This window comes from Anolis carolinensis, unplaced genomic scaffold, assembly GCF_035594765.1.
Source record: "Anolis carolinensis isolate JA03-04 unplaced genomic scaffold, rAnoCar3.1.pri scaffold_8, whole genome shotgun sequence".
In the NCBI taxonomy this organism is placed as follows: Eukaryota; Metazoa; Chordata; class Lepidosauria; order Squamata; family Dactyloidae; genus Anolis; species Anolis carolinensis.
Window position 1 is genome coordinate 9,025,009 of NW_026943819.1, and position 20,578 is coordinate 9,045,586.

At 39.9% G+C, this 20,578-nt stretch overlaps 1 protein-coding gene and 1 long non-coding RNA gene across 3 annotated transcripts in view; one reads left to right on the top strand and one right to left on the bottom strand.

Annotated features, from left to right (window-relative positions):
• On the bottom strand, nucleotides 1–9,627 carry LOC134293544 (uncharacterized). Its single transcript, XR_010000499.1, has 2 exons — nucleotides 9,186–9,627; nucleotides 1–277 (listed from the first exon to the last, which is right to left on the bottom strand). It is a non-coding gene; the product is annotated as an uncharacterized LOC134293544 (long non-coding RNA).
• Nucleotides 9,622–20,578, top strand: part of slc25a37 (solute carrier family 25 member 37) — a 23,277-nt gene continuing 12,320 nt past the window's right edge. The window contains exons 1-2 of one of the 2 annotated variants that reach the window (XM_062961421.1): nucleotides 9,641–9,874; nucleotides 10,553–10,744. In XM_062961421.1, coding sequence (XP_062817491.1) covers nucleotides 10,673–10,744 — 72 coding nt within the window. In that variant the 5' untranslated portion in view covers nucleotides 9,641–9,874; nucleotides 10,553–10,672. Of the gene's footprint in view, nucleotides 9,875–10,552; nucleotides 10,745–20,578 lie in introns of both variants that reach the window. The other variant, XM_003228901.4, reaches the window with a different exon arrangement.

Consider the following 20,578-nt stretch of genomic DNA (forward strand, 5'->3'; position numbering starts at 1 on the left):
ACATGTCTCAGGAAACTTTTAGTTCAAAACCAAGAGAATGCCCAAGAGAAATGAAACAACTAGGTGAGGAAAGCAAAAGCATAATCAAACAGAAATACTTTGAACCTTCTAGTGACAACCTGAGCGCATCTTCCAAACTGCATCTGGGGATGATGTTTTTCATTCTTTCACCAATCTCCAGTTTTCATGTGGTTTCCATTTTGGTGGCCAAACTTGTAGATCTATGATTTTCAATATGCTGCGGGTAGCTAGTGGGGCAAGTTTCTCTGCATTCCTCCTGGCCATTGGATATAGAGAGGGGAAAAAACAAGGTCAGTGAATGAATGGAGCTTACTGGAAAAAAGCATGGCTGGCTAGATAGTGACTTGGAAAACTGATCAGGATAATTCCATGTGTATATGACACTGTTGTGTGAGGGAGCTCCTGCTTGTAGAATTAATATTTGGCTTCACTATGCAACTATTCCTCTTGTCTTAGAAATGCTGGCCTATCTTGGAAATGCACTTTGGGGCGTCTAAATGAAGAAGCAAGAGATGGCGAGGCATTCAGAAGGGTGTGAGCTTCTATCTCCTCCAAGCACATCTGCAGCTGTTTCTTTCTCCTCCCAAGTTATCTGCTTACAGCATTGGGTGGCTGGAATTGGCAGATACATTTCATGTCAAAGTGACGCAGCTGGTTGGATGTCACTCACAAGTGGGGTGGGATGAAGATCACATAATGATAAGACTCAAACTTAGGTTTGCTCAGTGCCAGTGTGTCAAACTGTTGCACTGTCTCTGACATTTTAACAAGCCTGATGGTCCCCTAACTATATTTCATTACCAGCCTTATGGAGCCAGTATGGAATAGTGATTTCTATATCTCTGGAGACCAGGGTCTGAATACTCGCTCAGTCATGAGACCAAAGACAAGTCACATTCTCTAGCCCCAGAAGAAAGCAATCTGAATCTTGCCAAGAACATCCAGTTATAGGCACACAATGATAATGAGACTCAGGAGGCAACTGATGGCTATAGAATAGCTGATGGCTATAGAAAAGGGTTCACCCCCGTATCTAAAGATTATTTGTTTAAGGGGGCAGGGTCATGCGCAGCTTTATCTTCCAAGGTGGGAGAAGAGAGCTCATGAGGAACAGGCAGGAATTAACTCTCAGCATTTGTTTCCTCATACTGTTGCTTCATCCGCACACCTGCAAAATGTCCTAGTTTGGCAGGGACAGTCCCAAATGCTCCTCAGCCATCACACTATTTATTTTTCAACTGCTTTAAAAAAAGTCCCAGTTTTTTTCTCCTCGTACTATTTTCCCTTTTTGTTTTCAGCTTATTTCCAACTGCTGCAAATTGAGTTCAAACTGCAAAAGTAGCAGGCAGAAGAGGGAACAGAATCTTACCTTTCCTGTTACATTCAGGCAAAAGCAAACTGCTACTGCTTATCCTAGCCTATATCTTTTTTTCTCTTTACCAACTTGGCTACACTCTGATCTTGCTTGACCACATTTATCCAATTTTTAAAGAAAATATTATAAATGTTAGATGGTATTTGCATTTTGTCTAACCATAGAACTGGTCTCAGGAGCCAGAGAAGGATTTCTCAAAGTCAGGAGAAAATAGTTCAGTTCAGGGGGGTCACCCATAATTTGGGTACCAGAATTCTTCTCTCTTGGTTTTTTCCCCTCTAGCCTGCCAACACACCAACTGAAGCACTGAGAAGGATTTCCAGAGCTTCACCTGTATTACCCAAGGCCCTTCAAACCAGAAAGACAAGTTGCCAGAGACTTGGGTCAAGGAAGAAATACAAAAGATGACATAATTGCACTGCTAGCTGCAGCCACTCCCAGCTTCACGTGAGATAAGAGAGGGAATTATATTGGAGTGTAGAACCTCCAAAGGGCCCCTGGTGTGAAATCTGAGACTTCAGAGGCAAGCCTCATTTTAAGAAAGTCAGGGACAAAGAACAAAATAAAATTGGCACAGATATAAAATGACTGGGAAATCTTATTCTGCAATACTTCACAGGGCCTTCCTGTGTAAGTATTTGTTTGCCAGCCTGTTGTGCTTGAAAGGTTACTTTAGTTAGATTTCTGAAACCCAATGAAGTACTGTAGATAGTTTTCCATGTAACTAACATTTTTAGAATTAGCTGTTTACTTCCTTTCCCCCCTCATTACATTGTTTCATTTGATGGCGGGGCTTTGTTTTAAAGAACCTAAATGTTTCTCATTCATCAACCCAAAGGAATTGAGATCTTTGATAGTCCTCCTCTACCATATATGGAAGTTATATCAGCACATGAAAAAAATCCTTTTAAAAACTACAACGCCAAAAAATCCTCAGGAAGCATGGCTGCTGGGATTTTTTTCCTCAAAGAATCCTACAAAGCACTTCAATGATGGTGAGCGTCTACAACAGGCTCTGCATTCCGTGGAGTAGACTTCACTGAAATATATCTCCTGCAGTGCATTTAAGTGCTGAACTTCAACGTTCTCAGTGCACTGTGTATACCCTTTTATCCACGTTGTAGCATGCTCCAAAGGTTTGTGTTTTGTGGTTGCCGCAGTTTTGAGTCAGCTTGGATTCACATTAAATGGTCAGTGCAGATGGAGCTTACAATTGCCCCACTGGATCATCACTTCGCCTTTCTGTAGCCATCACTACAGAGCTCCTTCTGAGCCTCTGGAGTTTGCTGCTGCATCTGTGATGTAATAATGGGACGCTCGCACAACCATCAAAAAGAAATCACAACTAACCACCTAATCACAACAAAAGTCTATGGCCCGGAAAACACACAACAATGTGATCCCGGCCATGAAAGCTTTCAACAACACAGAGTGCGGGAAAATTGCTCTTAAAAACCATCTAGCCCTAAATGCTGGAATATTATGGCAGCAATTCCAAGCCCTGTCTTTCACATGAAGCTTTTGTTGCGTAATATGATAGACGTTTACAGGAATGTAGTACAAAATGTCCTTTTCCAGATGTAGGGTTGGCAGTAGGTGGGGGATGAGAAAAATGGGCCTCTCAAATGTTGGGTCTACTGGGGAGGATGCCTCTTGCCCAAAGAGAGAAATCCTACTGGATCTGCAAGATAAAGAGGGCTGAGCTCTTTTATCAGAAGGGTTTGCGCCCATTTGGGTGTTGCTGAAAAGCAGCCACAGCTGCACCTTCATTATCAGACTGCCTGCCTGGGTGAAGCCACCTTGTCTTCAGAGAGGAGCTTCAGATAAGCTTCTTTCAGTCTCGCCCGTCACTCAGGAAGCCGCAAACTGGCATGTGGGGACGGTGCTGGCAGAGGAGTCTCCTTCCTGGGGATGGGATGGAAGAACATTTGGACATTTGTATCTATAGATCCAAAGATTCAACCATCCATTTCTTATTTTCTTTCAGTGAACTCAAAGCACCGTATATGGCTGGAGCATTTTACACTTACATCTTCCCCACTACGCTTTCCCAATCAGCTTATGTATCTAATGGGATCATGCCTTTCCTTACTAGTTTCCATCTACTTACTGCCAACCAGTTTTGTTGGATGAAATTCAATTATAGTCTAATATAAGAGACAAATATGCTCTTCCACCCACAAAATGCTGCCCTATTAATTTTCTTCTGAATATCATTATACGGAATAATTTAGTACCATCAAGAATCTTCACCAAATTCATTAGCTTCTCTCAGGTCTTTCAGGAATGCACTGATCGCTCAAAGCATTAATTCATTTATTTGGGCAGTGACTCAGGCCTCATATGGGTGTCTGCACCTTTAAAATCGAATTTTATGTGTAAATAAAAAGCTACACTTGGAATTTACATCAGTTTCTGAAGATACTGGAGTTCTACTCTGACCAAGGGCCCAACTCCGTGCTACAAATGGAGGTCCAAAGCAAGCACTTCTAGATGTTTGCTGCCCAAGCCAAAAGCCATCTTTAAACTATGTACAGAAACAAACTGAGCTGTTGATTGAAATTTACTTCCACACGAGTGAAGGGTTAGTTTCTTCCACACCATTTGAGATCAGGAGGTTAATTTAGGGCTCTTGAGATAAGCCACGTGCCTTGTTTCCAACACTTGCAGATACAGGATGGGTGATGCCTGGCTCGACAACAGTCCATGTGAAAAAGATCTTGGACAACAAGTTAAACATGAGACAACAATGTGATGCAGCAGTGAAAAAAGCCAATTCTGGGCACCACAGTTTAGAAGAGATATTGACTCAAAGCTGGAAGGTGTTGAGAGGATGGCAACTGAAATGATCAATGGGTTTAAATTACAGGAAAGGAGAACATTAGGAAGAACTTCCTGACTACAGGAGCTGTTCAGCAGTGGAACTCTTCAGGAGTCTGGTGGAGGCTCCTTCTTTGGAGGCCTTTAAACAGAGGCTGGATGACCATCTGTCGGGGGTACTTTCATTGTCTTTTCCTTCATGGCATAAGGGGGTTGTACGAGATAGCCCATGTAGCCTCTTCCAACTCTATGATTCTACATATACTCAAAAATTTCACAGATGAAAAACTGGCCAAGCAAAAATTATAAATGAATTGTTGAATTAAACTATTTTTGCCATTTGAAGTTAGTCTGCAGCAACTGAAGGGGAAAGCAGGAAGATAAGAGAAATTAGGATAGTTTAAAATAAGTTGAAAAATTCAGATGACAGAGAATTAATGAACACTGCCACTGTGAAATCAGGACTATATTTATGTGAATAGACTTGGATCAGAGGCAAATGGTCCTCCAACATTTTGCTAGCATGCCCTGTTGTTGTTATGTGCCTTCAAGTTGTTCCTGACTAAGGGCAACCTATCATGGTTTTTCTTGGCAAAAATTGTTCAGGGGGATTTCCCAATGCCTTCTCCTGAGGCTGAGAGAGTGTGACTTGCCCAAGATCATCCAGTGGGTTTTCCATGGCTGAGAAGGGATTCAAATCCTTGTAAAATGTTCAAATCACAACTACACTAAGCTGGTTTCCATCCCTGCCCAATTTCCGTTGCTGCTATTGTATACCTTCAAGACCATTCTGAATTACCTGGTTGCCTTACATAGCAAAATGCAGTGGCAAGAAATTACTAACCTGAAGGTCTGTTCTGGTTTACAGAAATCTTTTTGGTTGCCTCAGAGAAAAAAATGAGGCATGAGTTATTTATAAACTGCCTCTACACTTAACAAAAATAAAAAAGACCAAGGCTACATGCAAAATAAACTTTTTAGCCGAAGGAGTATTCAGCGGGTGCTTTGGAACATCTGGTGTCACTGCATTCCACAAGCCAATGGCAATAGAAATGCATTCACTCAAATGCATTCAAACAAAATTTGAAAAATTTCCTGTTCCTGGTTTGAAAGTGTTATTTCCTGTTTAATTGGTCCTTACTTTGAAAGTAGTTGTTCCACTCCAGAAACTTCGCTTTTGTGGCTGCCACAAACTAGGTTGAATTGGTTGAGACTCAATGACATATTCATTGAAAAACTAGAGCAAAATGTGCTGTAGGATGCCCTGCAAAACAATTTTTGCAGTTTAATAAACTTTTCAATTTTTTAATGATAGAACCAATTAGGAAATTATGTTTATAACTCAGGAACAAAAATTGTGTTACGAAGTGTTATAAAATTTTGTCTGAGCATTTAATGTTGACCCATGTCCACCTACGGTAAGATCTCATTTTGGACAATTACTGACCTGGCAAAGGTATATATATCACCACTGACATTGGAACGAAGCCATAGGGACTAACCAAGACCATAGCCAGAAAAAAATTTCAGGGGAGGGGGGTTGAAACTTTTTTTTTTTAGCGAATTATGAATAGTTCTATAATGCAAAATAATTTAGAAATCAGGCTCCATAATAAATTTCAGTGGACACTCAAGACAGATAAACTTCAGTAAACACTCATGGGGATTTGGTTAGCTAATTAAAATTCATGAGTAAACCAGGTTTTTTTAAAACTTGAAAATTTTCAAGGGGGGGGGATGAATCCCTAACCTCGCCCTCTTGGCTACAGCCCTGGGACTAACGTACCCTTTGTTGTGGTTCATTCTTCCTCCTTTTTGGCCCCAAACCAGCTGAACAAAAATCTTGGAAGGGAACCAAAAGTCTGCATTTCCTTCCGGGGTTTTCAGCCAAGTTTGGAGAGGAGTTGAATATACTGGGGGTGCATTTTTAATTATATATTTTAATTTTGGGGAAAGAGTGAGCATTGGCAAGCTTTAGAAGTATATGCCCTGCATTTTCCCTGCTCACTGTCTGCTTTTGTAGAGATTATGCCTCAGTTTGAAGGGCAATCAGAAGACTGCTTTCACCTTGAAAATGTCCTTTATCTGAAAGGCTGTCTAGCCCATCTGATTTCATGATAAGAGAGCATCCAACAGGAAATCTATGGCTAGGCATTTGGGTAGTCTAACTAGAGTTTTCTCCTCCTGTTAAGATGTACAGTAGAGTCTCACTTATCCAACATAAACGGGCCGGCAGAATGTTGGATAAGCGAATATGTTGGATAATAAGGAGAGATTAAGGAGAAGCCTATTAAACATCAAATTAGGTTATGATTTTACAAATTAAGCACCAATACATCATATTATACAACAAATCTGGCAGAAAAAGTAGTTCAATACGCAGTAATGCTATGTAGTAATTACTTTATTTATGAATTTAGCACCAAAATATCACGATATATTGAAAACATTGACTACAAAAATGCGTTGGATAATCCAGAATGTTGGATAAGCGAGTGTTGGATAAGTGAGACTCTACTGTATTATCTTTTGTGGTTCTTTAAAACATAGCCATTATTTCTACATGTAAATTGTCATACAGTAATTGAATACCTGAAGGTGGTGAACTTTTGGGTTCAAAAAATCTCAGTCCACACTGCCATATAATCCAGCTCAATTGGGATTTTATACAACTGTGTGGAGGGGGCCGTAGAAGGGGCCTCACATAATCCAGTTAAAAACAGAATCTTTTGAACCCAGTAGACATTAGATCTGGACCAAACTTGGCACACAAACACAACATAGCCAACTGTGAATACAGGCGGGGTTTGGGGGTGATTGACCTTGGATCTGAGAGTTGTAGTTCACTCTTATCCAGAGAGGACTTCTCTTAATTTCAGTTGCCAATCATAGTATTTTCCACGTTTTTGTCAATACTACCCTTGCTGTTGTAATCATATACATAATTATTCTTCTTGTAGGTTTGTTGATTTATATATCTTGCTGAGAAGATACAGCTGAGGTGTAAATTCTATTTCTAATGGTAAAATACTATTATCTTCCTATATATCTTCTTCCAATAGTTCTTAACTCTATTACATATGACAGAGTGAACCTTTCTCTTTTCTCACACGTGTTATCACTACTTTGTAATGTGTGGAGAACACCAGAACACTGGGGATCTGCGAAGACATGGTTTGAAAGAATGCTGAAATCTCTCGCTGGATGTCAGCCATGTAATTGTGGGCTTTTATGTAAGACGTCTTTTGGAAATTCGGCAAGTCATGCTGAGTTTCCAAGGTGCGTAAGGCAGACACTGAGGCCCCTTCCACACAGCTGTATTGTACTGCAGTATTATTAATAATGCTACATGTAATATATAATTATTATATTGTACTATTATTTGTATTGTATTACATTATAATATTATCAATATTACATGTATATACAATATATTATATTATTAGCATAGCACAATATTAGTATTATATATTACTATATTGTTGCTGGGGGGAGGGGCTCCCAACGTATGATGCCTATTTTAATAGTATTATTAGTAATAGTATCATCCCTATTTTAATATTAAAGTAGAATCTCACTTATCCAACACTCACTTATCTAACGTTCTGGATTATCATGGTGATATTTTGGTGCTAAATTCGTAAATACAGTAATTACTACATAGCATTACTGCGTATTGAACTACTTTTTCTGTCAAATTTGTTGTATAACATGATGTTTTGGTGCTTAATTTGTAAAATCATAACCTAGTCCCCTTCAGGGTGAGAAGGGCGGAATATAAATGCTGTAAATAAATAAATAAATAAATAAATAATAGTATCATGCCAATTTAATGGTATTATTAGTAATAGTATTATGCCTATTTTCATAGTAGTATTAGTAATAGCACCGTGCCTATTTTAATAGTAACTCTCAGGCTCCTTCTACACTGCCATATAGTCCAGATTATCAAATCAGATAATCCACATTATCTGATTTGAACTGGATTATACACATCTACACTGCTGCCATATAACCCAGTTCAACGCAGATACAGTAGAGTCTCACTTATCTAAGCCTCGCTTATCCAAGCCTCTGGATTATCCAAGCCATTTTTGTAGTCAATGTTTTCAATATATCGTGATATTTTTGTGCTAAATTGGTAAATACAGTAATTACAACGTAACATTACTGCGTATTGAACTACTTTTTCTGTCAAATTTGTTGTATAACATGATGTTTTGGTGCTTAATTTGTAAAATCATAACCTAATTGGATGTTTAATAGGCTTTTCCTTAATCCTTCCTTATTATCCAAGATATTCGCTTATCCAAGCTTCTGCCGGCCTGTTTAGCTTGGATAAGTGAGACTCTACTGTAATCTGGATTATACCGTGTTTCCCCGAAAATAAGACAGTGTCCCAAAGATGCGCTAGGTCTTACTTTCAGGGGATGTCTTATTTTTCCATGAAGAATTCATATTCATTGTTGAAAAAAAAATATTCTATACTGTACAGTAGTTGTCATCACAAACCAACATAACTAAACCAGACAAACTGTGACTCCTGTCAAGAATTTCTTGTTACTACCATTATTTCCATATACAACTGGTATGTAAACCGCCCCGAGTCCCTCTGGGGAGATGGAGGTGGGGTATAAAAATAAAATATTATTATTATTATTATTATTATGTACATTTACCAATCCTGCATGCTATGGTGTTTTGTTTGGCAGGCGCCGGGCATGCTTCCAAACAAAAACATTGCTAGGTCTTACTTTCGGGGGGAGGCCTTATATTTAGCAATTCAGCAAAACTTCTACTAGGTCTTATTTTTTGGGGATGTCTTATTTTCAGGGAAACAGGGTATATGGCAGTGTAGAAGGGACCCCAAATTTTCTGTTTATCCCAATTCAAAGCAGGTGGCACAGCAAATGTGAGTCACCCCCAGACTCAGACACGACTAGACTTAATGTCAGAGGAAAACCTTTACCTTTACTATTATTGTTTTTTGCCTGGATATTCTGCGTTATACGGCTGTGTGGAAGGGCCCTGTCTTTTTGGAAGTCCTGGTGAGGAGTTATGCCCTCACTGGCTCCACGAAAGAACTCCAAATCCCAGAATCCCACCGACATCGAGTCCTGTCAGTCAAAAAGTGCCATGAGCCTTCCAGAGTGGCGAGTGCCGGCCAGGCCGCATCGCCTCTGCCCGCGCGACGAAGAACCTTGCGCCTCCGCTTCCTCGCGGTCGGTTCGGCCTGTCCGTCAAAAGTGTGCTTCACCGCCTCCTTAGTTGTCTCAATGCGCGGCGGGGCAGAGCGGCGCGGAGGGTGACCAATGGCAGTGTGGGCGCTGCTCCTCCGCGCGCCGCGATTGGCCGGCTCGGTCCCGGTGGGCGGGGAGTGGAGGAGTGAACTTTCTTCCCTCTTCGGCTCCCTCACAGTGTGTGTGGGACGCGCGCCGGATGGAGCTGAGGTGCGGCGTGCAGGCGGCCATGACGGCAGCGCCGCCGACCCCCGAGACCACAACGGTGCCGCCCTCCTCTTCTTCTTCCTCCGAGGGCTGCGGGGAGGCGGAGTACGAGAGCCTGCCCACCGGCGCCTCCCTGGGCACGCACATGACGGCCGGGGCGGTGGCCGGCATCCTGGAGCACACGGTCATGTACCCCGTGGACTCCGTCAAGGTGAGGAGGAGGAGGCCGTGGTGGGCCACACTGGGAATTAACGCAGTTTGGGCCCGCTTTGCACCGCCAGGGCATCCTTGAGGTGTGGAGTTTGGCAGAGACAGCGAAAGACCTTGCATCATTCCACCATGTCTCTTGTGTCCATATAACAATATAATAATATATAATAAGCATATGATACTATACTAATAATATAATGTATTGTATATGGATATAATAGTAATAATAATAATAATATAATGTAATACAATATAATAATACACTATTATAATAGTATATTTATATGTAACATTACTAATAATATTACAATATAGTGTTATAGTACAATATACAGTAGAGTCTCGCTTATCCAACGTAAACGGGCCAGCAGAACGTTGGATAAGCGAATATGTTGGATAGTAAGGAGAAATTAAAGAAAAGCCTATTAAACATCACATTAGGTTATGATTTTAAAAATTAAGCACCAAAACATCATGTTATACAACAAATTTGACAGAAAAAGTAGTTCAATACACAGTAATGGTATGTAGTAATTACTGTATTTACGAATTTAGCACCAAAATATCAGGCTGTATTGAAAACATTGACTACAAAAATGCGTTGGATAATCCAGAATGTTGGATAAGCGAATGTTGGATAAGTGAGACTCTACTGTAATAGTTTTTTTTTCCGCGTCAGGAGCAACTTGAGTCGCTTCTGGAGTGAGAGAATTGGCCGTCTGCAAGGACGTTGCCCGGGGATGCCCAGATGTTTTGATGTTTTTACCATCCTTGTGGGAGGCTTCTCTCATGTCCCCGCATGGAGCTGGAGCTGATAGAGGGAGCTCATCCGCACTCTCCCCAGTTTGGATTCGAACCTGGCAGCCTTCAGGTCAGCAACCCAACCTTCAAGTCATGAGGCTTTAGTCCACTACGCCATTGTTACTGTAATAGTAATAATAATATAATGTAATACAATATAATAATAGACTATTATAGTATATTTATATTATATGTAAAATTACTAATAATATTACAATATAGTGTTATAGTACAATATAGTAATATATAATGCTTACATTGTGCTATACGAATAATATATTGTACGTACATATGACTGTAAGCCGCCCTGAATCCCCTTCGGGGTGAGAAGGGCGGGATATAAATGTCACTAATAAATAAAATAAATAAATAAAACTACATCTGTCATGATTCCATAGTGTTGAGCCATACTGTCTTAACTTGGATGCTGGGAGTTGTAGTAATCCTACCCACCCTCCTCAGAGTCGCCCCATAACCTTCCCCAAAAGCCTGTTGGCAGAGGAAGATCATGACCTGCTTGCGGAAGGAAGGCCAGCCGGGATGGGGCCATTCTGGTTTCTCTTGGGAGGGAATTCCACAGCCTGGGAGCCATCACCGAAAAGGCTTTCGCCAGTGCTCCCACCAAGCCTGTTTGAGCAGGTGGTGGGACTGAGAGAAGGCCCTTCCCAGTAGATCATAGATGTCTCCCAGGTCCATAGAAAGGGATGCGGTCCTTCAGATAACCTGGACCAGAGCCATTTATTTATTTATTTATTAGCGACATTTATATCCTGCCCTTCTCACCCCAGAGGGGACTCAGGGCGGCTTACAAGGTATATATACATACAATATGGATATAAGCACTATATAAGCATTATATGTTATTATATTGCACTATACGACTATATTGCAATATTAGTAATATTACATGTAATAGAAATATACAATTATAATAGTGTATTATTATTACATTGTATTACATCATAATATCAGTATTATATGTACATACAATATATTATAATATTACTGTAATATAATATGAGTATTATATATTATTATATTGTTAAATTGATACAGGAGACATGGTGGAAATATGTCTTCCTGGCCCCGCCTTCTTAATTCTGGTCCAGAATGGCAGTTAGATTTGGGGGGGGGGGGGCTGGGGCTCCCATTTGATGATATATAGGGCTTTGTAGGTCAAAACCAGCATTTTGAATTGCGCTTGGAAACGTGTTGGTGGGGCTGTCACAACAGAAGAGTTGTATGTTCCCTGTAGCCAGTCCCAGTTAGCAGTCTAGCTGGTACTCTTTGGACCAACTGAAGTTTCGGAGCACTTTTCAAAGGCAGCCCCATGTAGAGTGCATTACAGTAGTCCAACTGGGATGTAATCAAGAAATGTACCACCGTGGCCAGATCTGACTTATAATAATAATAATACTTTATTTTTCTATCCCGCCTTCCATCTCCCCGAAAGGGACTTGGGGCGGCAAACATGGGGCCAAGCCCAGAAAAAAAACAAAATACAACAAGTTAAAAACATAAGTAATTTGATAAACACTATCAACCCAACAATCAAATAAAATAAAACGGTTTAAAACACAATGATACAACATAGCATCATAATAACCAGATATAGGATAAAATGATAAAAACAAACATCACCACAAATTGATGGAATGGGGGCGATCAAGTCAGAAAGTGCAAACATATATAGTTGTAAGACCAATGTAATAAAGTTCCTGGACAAACCATCAAAGAGTTGTCTTGGAGAATTTGGGGTAGGATGGGGAAGAAAGATTTCTCCAGGAACAGGCATAGTTGGCGCACTAGCTTTAACTGTGCAAAAGCACTCCTGGTCACTGCTGATACCTGGGCTTCCAAGTTCAGAGCCAAATCTAGGAGTAAACCCAAACTGCGAACCTACATTTTCAGAGCGAGTGTAACCCCATCTAACACAGGCTGACTCCCTATTCCCAGATCTGTCTTACCACTCACTAAGAGAACCTCTGTCGTGTCTGGATTAAGCTTTTTGCAAATGGAACTCAAGTCTCAACATGAAATTAATTTATGTTTCATAGATGCCTTATATAGCCTGAAGGTCATTTTATACACCCTGTTATTAATACTTTTGTGGAAGAAAGAAAGTTTGTGTCCATTGCACCATCAGCAAGTAACAATGTCACTTTCTCCACCATCTATGCAGACGATTTTGGATTTCAAAGTATTTTGAGTTTTTGGAATTCCAAATAAGGGATGCTCAACCTGTATGGGCAGTAACTGACAGCTTTACTCCACTTGAGGAGACTCTCTCCTGCTTTTATCCTGGCTCAGCATAATCAACTTTATTGTGACCTCAAATAGCCCACCAGTGTCTTTTCATGTTTTTATTCTCTATCCCATGTAACTTTATTTCTTCTTTGTGGGCTTGGTGCTCTCATACAAATGGGTTTCACATATGAACTGTTACCAGTGACAACATTTATGGAGGGAGACTCCTTGGTTATCTTGCTCTTCTTATTATTAATATGAAGTTTAGAAGTCCCTATGTACTCAGTGCCATCCTCAAACCTACTTGCCTCTTCATTTGATTTACACCCCACAGTCTCCATCCTTAAGTGATGTGGCAAGCGAGGCCAATTATATTATTGAAAATACGGGAGTCTCTGAAAAGCATGGTAATATTCATTTGTGTGAGAGCATTGATTACCACTGGGAGAACCACAATTACTGGTAAATAACCTCTTCTTATTTATGCACTCCACATTATAACTTGTAAGGCTGCTGTACTTACTACTACTACTATTACTGGAGTAGGATGGGGGTTGAGGTGAAGAGGTAATGACAGACTACAGCGATGATGTAGGAAGTGTGGCATTTCGCAACCAAAGTAAGCTGGCTTTCAGTCTAATTCATTTAGGGCTTTTAACTCCTTGTGTTTCTCTACTCAGAGCACCAATGCTGCAAATATCCCTGGGGAAGTGATGGGTAGTTCTGTTTCGTGGGGAAGTGAGGACAGTAGATTTAGTCACTGATGCATTATGGCTGATTGGTATTTGACGAAACAGAGATTACCGCTGGCCCATTCTACCCAGAATATATACATGCATTTATAATAATTCAGACCTATTTTGGTATAATGGTTTGAGTGTTGGACTAGGACAGTGGTTCTCAAACTGTCCTCCTCCAGGTGTTTTGGACTTCAGCACCCAGAAATCCCAGCCAGCTTACCAGCTGTTAGGAATTGTGGGAGCTGAAATCCAAAACATCTGGAGGAGCACAGTTTGAGAACTAGGGGACCAGGGTTCAAATCCCAGCTTGGCCATGGAAGCCATTTGGGGGAGTCCTCAGCCTCAGAGGAACGCAAAGAAAAACCCCTTTTAAACAAATCGCGCCAAGAAACCCTATTATAGTTTCATTCTAGAGTCAGCCAGAAGTTGGAAATTACTTGAAGGCACACAATAAATTATAAGTTATTCATAATAAATTAGCTTATTTTACATAGTAATTATTGACTTGAGAAACAAGCCATATATACAAAAACATGAAAATAGACCTGTTTAGCAAATGAGAACAAACAAACAGATAAAAATACCATAATTCAATCCACAAGCCTTCATCAAATCTTGAACATGGTTAAGTTGTATCTTTGGGACTTGATTTAGATTTCTGACTCTAAAAGCTTTAATAATAAGTACATGATGTGTACTTGAATGGGATACTGCCAACAAATACTAGGTACTGCTGACTATATTTTAGAGGAAGGAAGTGGCGGAACCATCTCTTGAGTATTTTTTTTCTGAGAAATCTAGGAAATTCATGGGGTTCTCATAAGTGGGCAAGGCGTCTTGAAGGACAACCAGCACACAGACACACACATGTTTTATAAATTACACGTGCTTAGTGTTTGTGGAGAAACTATTGCTCTTTTAAGTGCAATGTGTTGCATTGTATGGGTTACACTGGTCCCACAATCCCCTAATGGTAAGTCTGGCCCTGTCTGCTATATCCAGCAGCACTAGACTTTACCTTACATGGTACAGAAGGCAGTGTTATTATAGCGAGATACCTTTCTCCTATTTCTTGATATTCAGTGTTTGATGTGTTTTCATATGCTGTTAGTACAATTCCGAACATGTTCATTCCTGTTTTGTGCCTTTCAATCAAATATGTATGCAGGTGATTACAGATACAATTCATCCGTTTGAACATAGCATCTGATACCAGCTAGGACTCACTGTGAAATGTGTAAATACTGAACAACATTGGAAATATACTTTGAATAGATGGTCCCATCAGATGGATCGTTTTATTTTTCAGTTTAGTCTGGGCTGCCTAGCATCTAATGAATGGTCATTCAATTTACTTCACTGATCCTTGATTAAATTTAGTCTTGGTTGCACATGCGTTTGCAAGTTGTAACTTCTTCAACAGTTCTTAATGTGAGAAGCATGCAGAAGTCTGGATGGTTAATGCAAAATAAACTTGACTTGACATGAAAATATGAGAGGCAGTTCGCTTTCTGACACTTCATCACAAAAGCAGTTGGGCAGCGAATGTAAATTGTGTCAGATAACATCATGGGTGCATGTCTGGCTCCATGGCTTTTGTGGACAAAAATGTGGCAATGTACTTTTCGTTTATGTTGGGAAATGCACTCTATTCTGTGAGAAGATAACATGTACTACTTGGCCAATGTGTCGGTGCTTAAGAGAGAAGGAGAATATAGTTTTGATATTGTGGGTTTCTACCAGAGGAGCCTTTTTTTTTTCTGTCAGGAGCAACTGCAAGTTGCTTCTGATGTGAGAAAATTGGTCATCTGCAAGGACATTGCCCAGGGGGTGCCTGGAGGTTTTTGATGTTTTTGCCATTCTTATGGGAAGCTTCTCTCATGTCTCCACATAGAGCTGGAGCTGATAGAAGGAGCTCATCTGCCCTTTGCCCAGGAAGGATTCGAACCGGCAGCCTTCAGGTCAGCAACCCAACCTTCAGGTCATCAGTCCTGCCTGCACAATGGTTAAACCCTCTGCACCATCGAGGGCTCCTAGAGGAGCTGGTGGCATAATAAATCTGAGAATATGGTGTTTCAGTGGTCAGAGTACAACTTCACACTCTCTATTTGCAGCTTCCACTGTTACACAAGGAAGAGACAATTTTCCTATTCAAGTGTCAGCTTAATTAACTAGGTTTCTGCAACCAGATAATGAACCTGTTTGACCTCTTTGCAATGTGGATTAAGCACATTAAGCTGTTATGACAAAGGTGAGATATTAACATTGAGAAGCAATAGTGCTGGTTGCAGGGAATCAGATCTTTATCCTTGCAATTTTTAAAGGATGATAGTATGAATAAACTCCTGGAGAGCCCTAAAGGATGGTTTTGCTTGTTGCAATTCAAAGTGTCTAGAGAGAGTTAAAAGTTTATCCATACTTGGTTTATTAATGTTGAGGTCTGAACACACCCAGGCATGTGATGTCCATCTAAAGGACAGTAGTGAATTGCACACAATCCAAGGTATTGTACATAATATCTAGGAGGAAGTGATGGCTTGCAAACTTTAAAAGAAGTTTCCAATATCACCCCTCCCCCACTAACAAGCTTAAATTGTTTCCTTGAAGGCTGAAGCAAGTTTCTTTGCCTTAGCAAACCACATCCAGCTGGCTTATAGAAGGACATAAACTATTTTTAAGTACTCTCTTTAATTTTTCCAATGTGGAGATTAGGCAGGTTTAAGAGATTAGAGACCTATAAAGTGGGGTGACTATAAGGGATTGTTCTTTGAATTTTTATTTGCATTACAATTCCTACTCAGTGCATTTGCAGATCTGCCATGATTGATAGGAATACACATTTGACATGTCAGAAAAGAGAGATGGAACTAGAAGAAGAGACTAGAAGATTGTGAGATAAATACTGGAAGAAGATATGGCTATTGGACTAAATATTTGTTGACAACATCACTTCTCCCTTTACTATAATGACATTTTTGGTATTTTACCTAATCCTGGTAATTGATATGAAAAAATAATGTATTAAAAAGAGAGGAAGAGTATAATAACAATTTTAATTCTTAAACTCTTCCTCTCTCTGTTTACTGGAATAACTAAGATGATAAATAGGTTAATTCTCTTTAGGCCCAATATTTATCCCAGTAACAAAAAATACATTTTCTAAGTCCATCAGTGCAACTCTGTCATATTCTTGGTTTGGGAAATAGAATGGATTATTCTACAGAAGAGTGCTTTTAAGAGTACTAAATGTAAAAATTACATGCCGAGACACATAATTGTGACTGGTTTATATAGAAGCCATTATGAAGTTCCACCAATCTTGCATGAACTTTGAGTGCATTCTGAAACCGTCTCCAGGGTGCGTCCCAAGGAACAGGAGTTCTTAAGCACATCTTAATTAGGTTTCATTTGAGAGGAAGGCCCTGCTGGAAGCACAGAAAATTCAAGATTGCAGATCTTGAAAATGCACATTGCATGGAAGGTTTCCTTTAAAAAAATACTGCTTCCAGAATCCCTCAACTAATCTGGACATTTCCCCATAAACTATTAAACAACTTGTTCACTTTAACTTCTGGAATCCTATTGTTATGTCAGGCAAAGAGATTGCTCAATCTACATTGCTCATTCTACATGACAAGATCTGGAACTTCCCTTGTGTATTTAAAAAGGGGTTTCTCTTTCGTTGAAAACTCCAAAGGAGATCTATGAAACTGAAAGTAATGGATCTGTTCTCTGCCCCTTTCGATTTCAGAATTAAATTGCTTTGTAATTTTAAACCAAAAAGTCTTACATTGTACCCCTAACAAGATGCTAGACCTTACATGGCAAGCAAAGACACCCTCAGAAAACTGGGTCCTTTGACACCTTGAAGACACCTTCGTGGCCTTTAGCCTGCTTTTTCAGGGGCATAGCATACAAATCGTCTCAGGGGAGAACTTGGTTTCTGTTTTTTCTTACAGAGTTAATCAAAATTTGCTGATTTTATGTTTGTTGTGAGTGAACATGGACTTTTAAAAATGGGAATGTTAAAAAAATCAAGTCTGATATTTTGCCTCCTATCCATGTTTGACTCTCCTCTGTTTCATGGTGCAACTTTTAATCTCTGCTGCAAACTAAGTTGTGGTGAGTTTAAAGAGTACTTCACAGAATCATTTAATGCCCTGTTATTTACCTTGATCATTCTGCACCTGCACTACTTTTTTAAAGAAGTGAGGCAGACATTCAGAATTAAAGTATTATTTACAGAGCTTTAGGTGATGTATGTAGTTATTCCACAAAGCAAGGGAGGTGTTAAAAATAAGCTCCTTGCCTTAGGGGGTTGAAAATCTAAAATTAAACAAGAACACTGGGAATGAATTGTTAGAATCACTTCCAGTTTAAATTACGTGGGTAACAGAATATTTCCTGAATGGGTCTGCCAATGTTTTGTACAATAAAAATCCATGGTTGGCACCTTCAGTGGGTCTGGAGACCAATATTCTGTCCCAGAAACTTTTAAAGGGATTCATGGACACCCCCCCCCAAAGGGGGGCCAGAGGTATATCTCTTGTCTGATAAGTCTATTTTTATGTTAAGATAGTACAGAGGCCCTCATTACATATTTAAAATGAGTCACCACTTCTAGAAGCTTTCATGTGAGACAATTGGGCTTTTTCACCAGAAATAAGGCAATCCGGGATAATCAAGGATAAGGAACATTACAAAAAATCATCTTGGGTGCACGTATGTCTTCAGGGTTGTACTATGACCAGCTCTGATTTGATGGCAATGTGCATTTTCTAATCCAGTCTTACACTGTACTCTCCCATCCTCATTCTTTGCTTCCTTCTTTGCGGAGATGATACAATACACAAAGCTGCTTAGTGTATGTACCCACCAACCATTCCTGGCAGGCCTCTTAATACTCATTGTGAACAATTGCCATGGCTGCTTGCTTGTAAGGGAAGACAAAAGTTCTTATACCAGGAGCATACTTTGCCAAGATAAACTTCATCTGGAATTCCCTAGAGCCCCGTCTTCAGTTTTCTTTTCCTTCTTGCTGAGCTGCGTGATCCGTCCAAAGGTTTTCTGTTTGGTTTGCTTTATTCATCACATTTATATTCCTCCTTTTCTTCAATAAGGTCAAGATAGTCTACCTGGCTCCTTTCCTATTTCCCTCCTCAGTCAGAACCTGCTAAGATAGGACAGAATGGGAAAGTGTAATTGGCCTGAGATCACTTGATTTTGTGCCTTAATGAAAACCTACATCTCTCACTTCTTAGTTTAGTGGTTTAGCCTGCCTGTAACTCTTGATAAGGGCTTTCTCATAAGACCTAACAACTCTGGGATTGTGCCTTGATGTTTGGGTCACATCACAGACATCTTGTCCATATGAGTATTTTTTTTAAAAAGGAATTTTTGCAACATCACCTTCATCACAGGTAGGTTGCTCTTTAAATTGTAAGCCTATTGCTTAAAAAACAAATACATTTTTGCTGATGATTGATCAGTGTTTGCTAGAGGATTCTGGGAGTTGTAGTCTAAAAAATTCCAGGTTCTTCTGTAGCTCTTCAGATGTTATTGGACTGCATTTCCATCTGGCACTAATGGACATTGTTAGTGATTAATGCTAATGGGCATTGAAATACAACAGTTTTTGGAAGGCCAGACATTTTCCATTTATGACCTAATAATTAGAGCTAAAACAACCCTAATACTCCTTCTATGAGCAGGGTTAAAGGAATGTGCAAGTAGTGCTCATTCCTTTAACCCGGTTTTATTGAGGATGTGTTTTGCCTGCATTTCAATTTGACACTTCTGTTCCTAGTGCATTAATAAACACCTCTACTCCTAGTTCTTTAATGGTAATTGCAGACTTGTCATTCACTCGTTTACTTCGAAATATGTAGTCTAAGTAAGGCCTGAAAGAGTGGGTCTAACTCAGGCATGGGCGAACTTTGGCCCTCCAGGTGTTTTGGACTTCAACTCCCACAATTCCTAACAACCTACTTGGAGTCAAAGTCCAAAACACCCGGAGGGCCAAAGTTTGCCATGCCCGGTGTAACTGGTTGAGTTTCAGCTATGTTTCTTACTATTATGTTTTTTATATAGTTTTATCTGGTTTGGGATTTATCAGTAAATAAAATTTAAAATTTATGAACAAGAAAGTCTCTCTGAATTCCGGTGACAGTGAACATGCAACAAATTAAATATTTAATGTTATGAGTTTTTAGTTTTGATCTACCCAAAATTGCTTTTGACTCCAGCCTTCAAAACCATACATAGATTTTGGAAATATGATGGCATGGACAATGCTAACTGGTATGTAACTTTAAACAAGACACATTTATTCTGGCACCAAAGTAACCCATTGAATAGACAAAGGGGAGTGATTACTTCCAACTGCTCAGGGCTCTGAATCTTGTGTTTCAGGTGACTATGGAGAGCTCTTTAAAGATTTAAAATATAAAATCAATTGGAAGATATCTAGTCAACTGGAAAAGTGGAATTTAAAAAATCATATTTTTTTGCCAGCCATGACTTGCCTGTCTTTCTTTGAATCTTTTATAGTTGGCTGGAGGGAGAACTTCGACAGGTGTGGCTTCTTCTTACTAGGTGGCACAGTGATGTGATCAGTCATGCTTTCCAAGTAGCTTCCTGCCACAGAAAAATGTTAAGATGGCAATACACTGGATGCCTGAAGAACTGATATGAAGAAGAGGGCAAACAGACTTGATCTCTGGCACCTAGAGGATGGGAATAGGATATGCTCTTGGTGATACATTTGAGTATATTTCAGTTCAGCATAAAGAAGAACATCTTAATGTTAAGAGCAGATGGGCAATGGAACCTGTCAACCTAGGAAAGGGGTGTGGAAACCCTTTTCCTCCAGGTGCTTTAGAGTTGAGCATGACTAAAGTCCCCTACTGTTAGCTGTG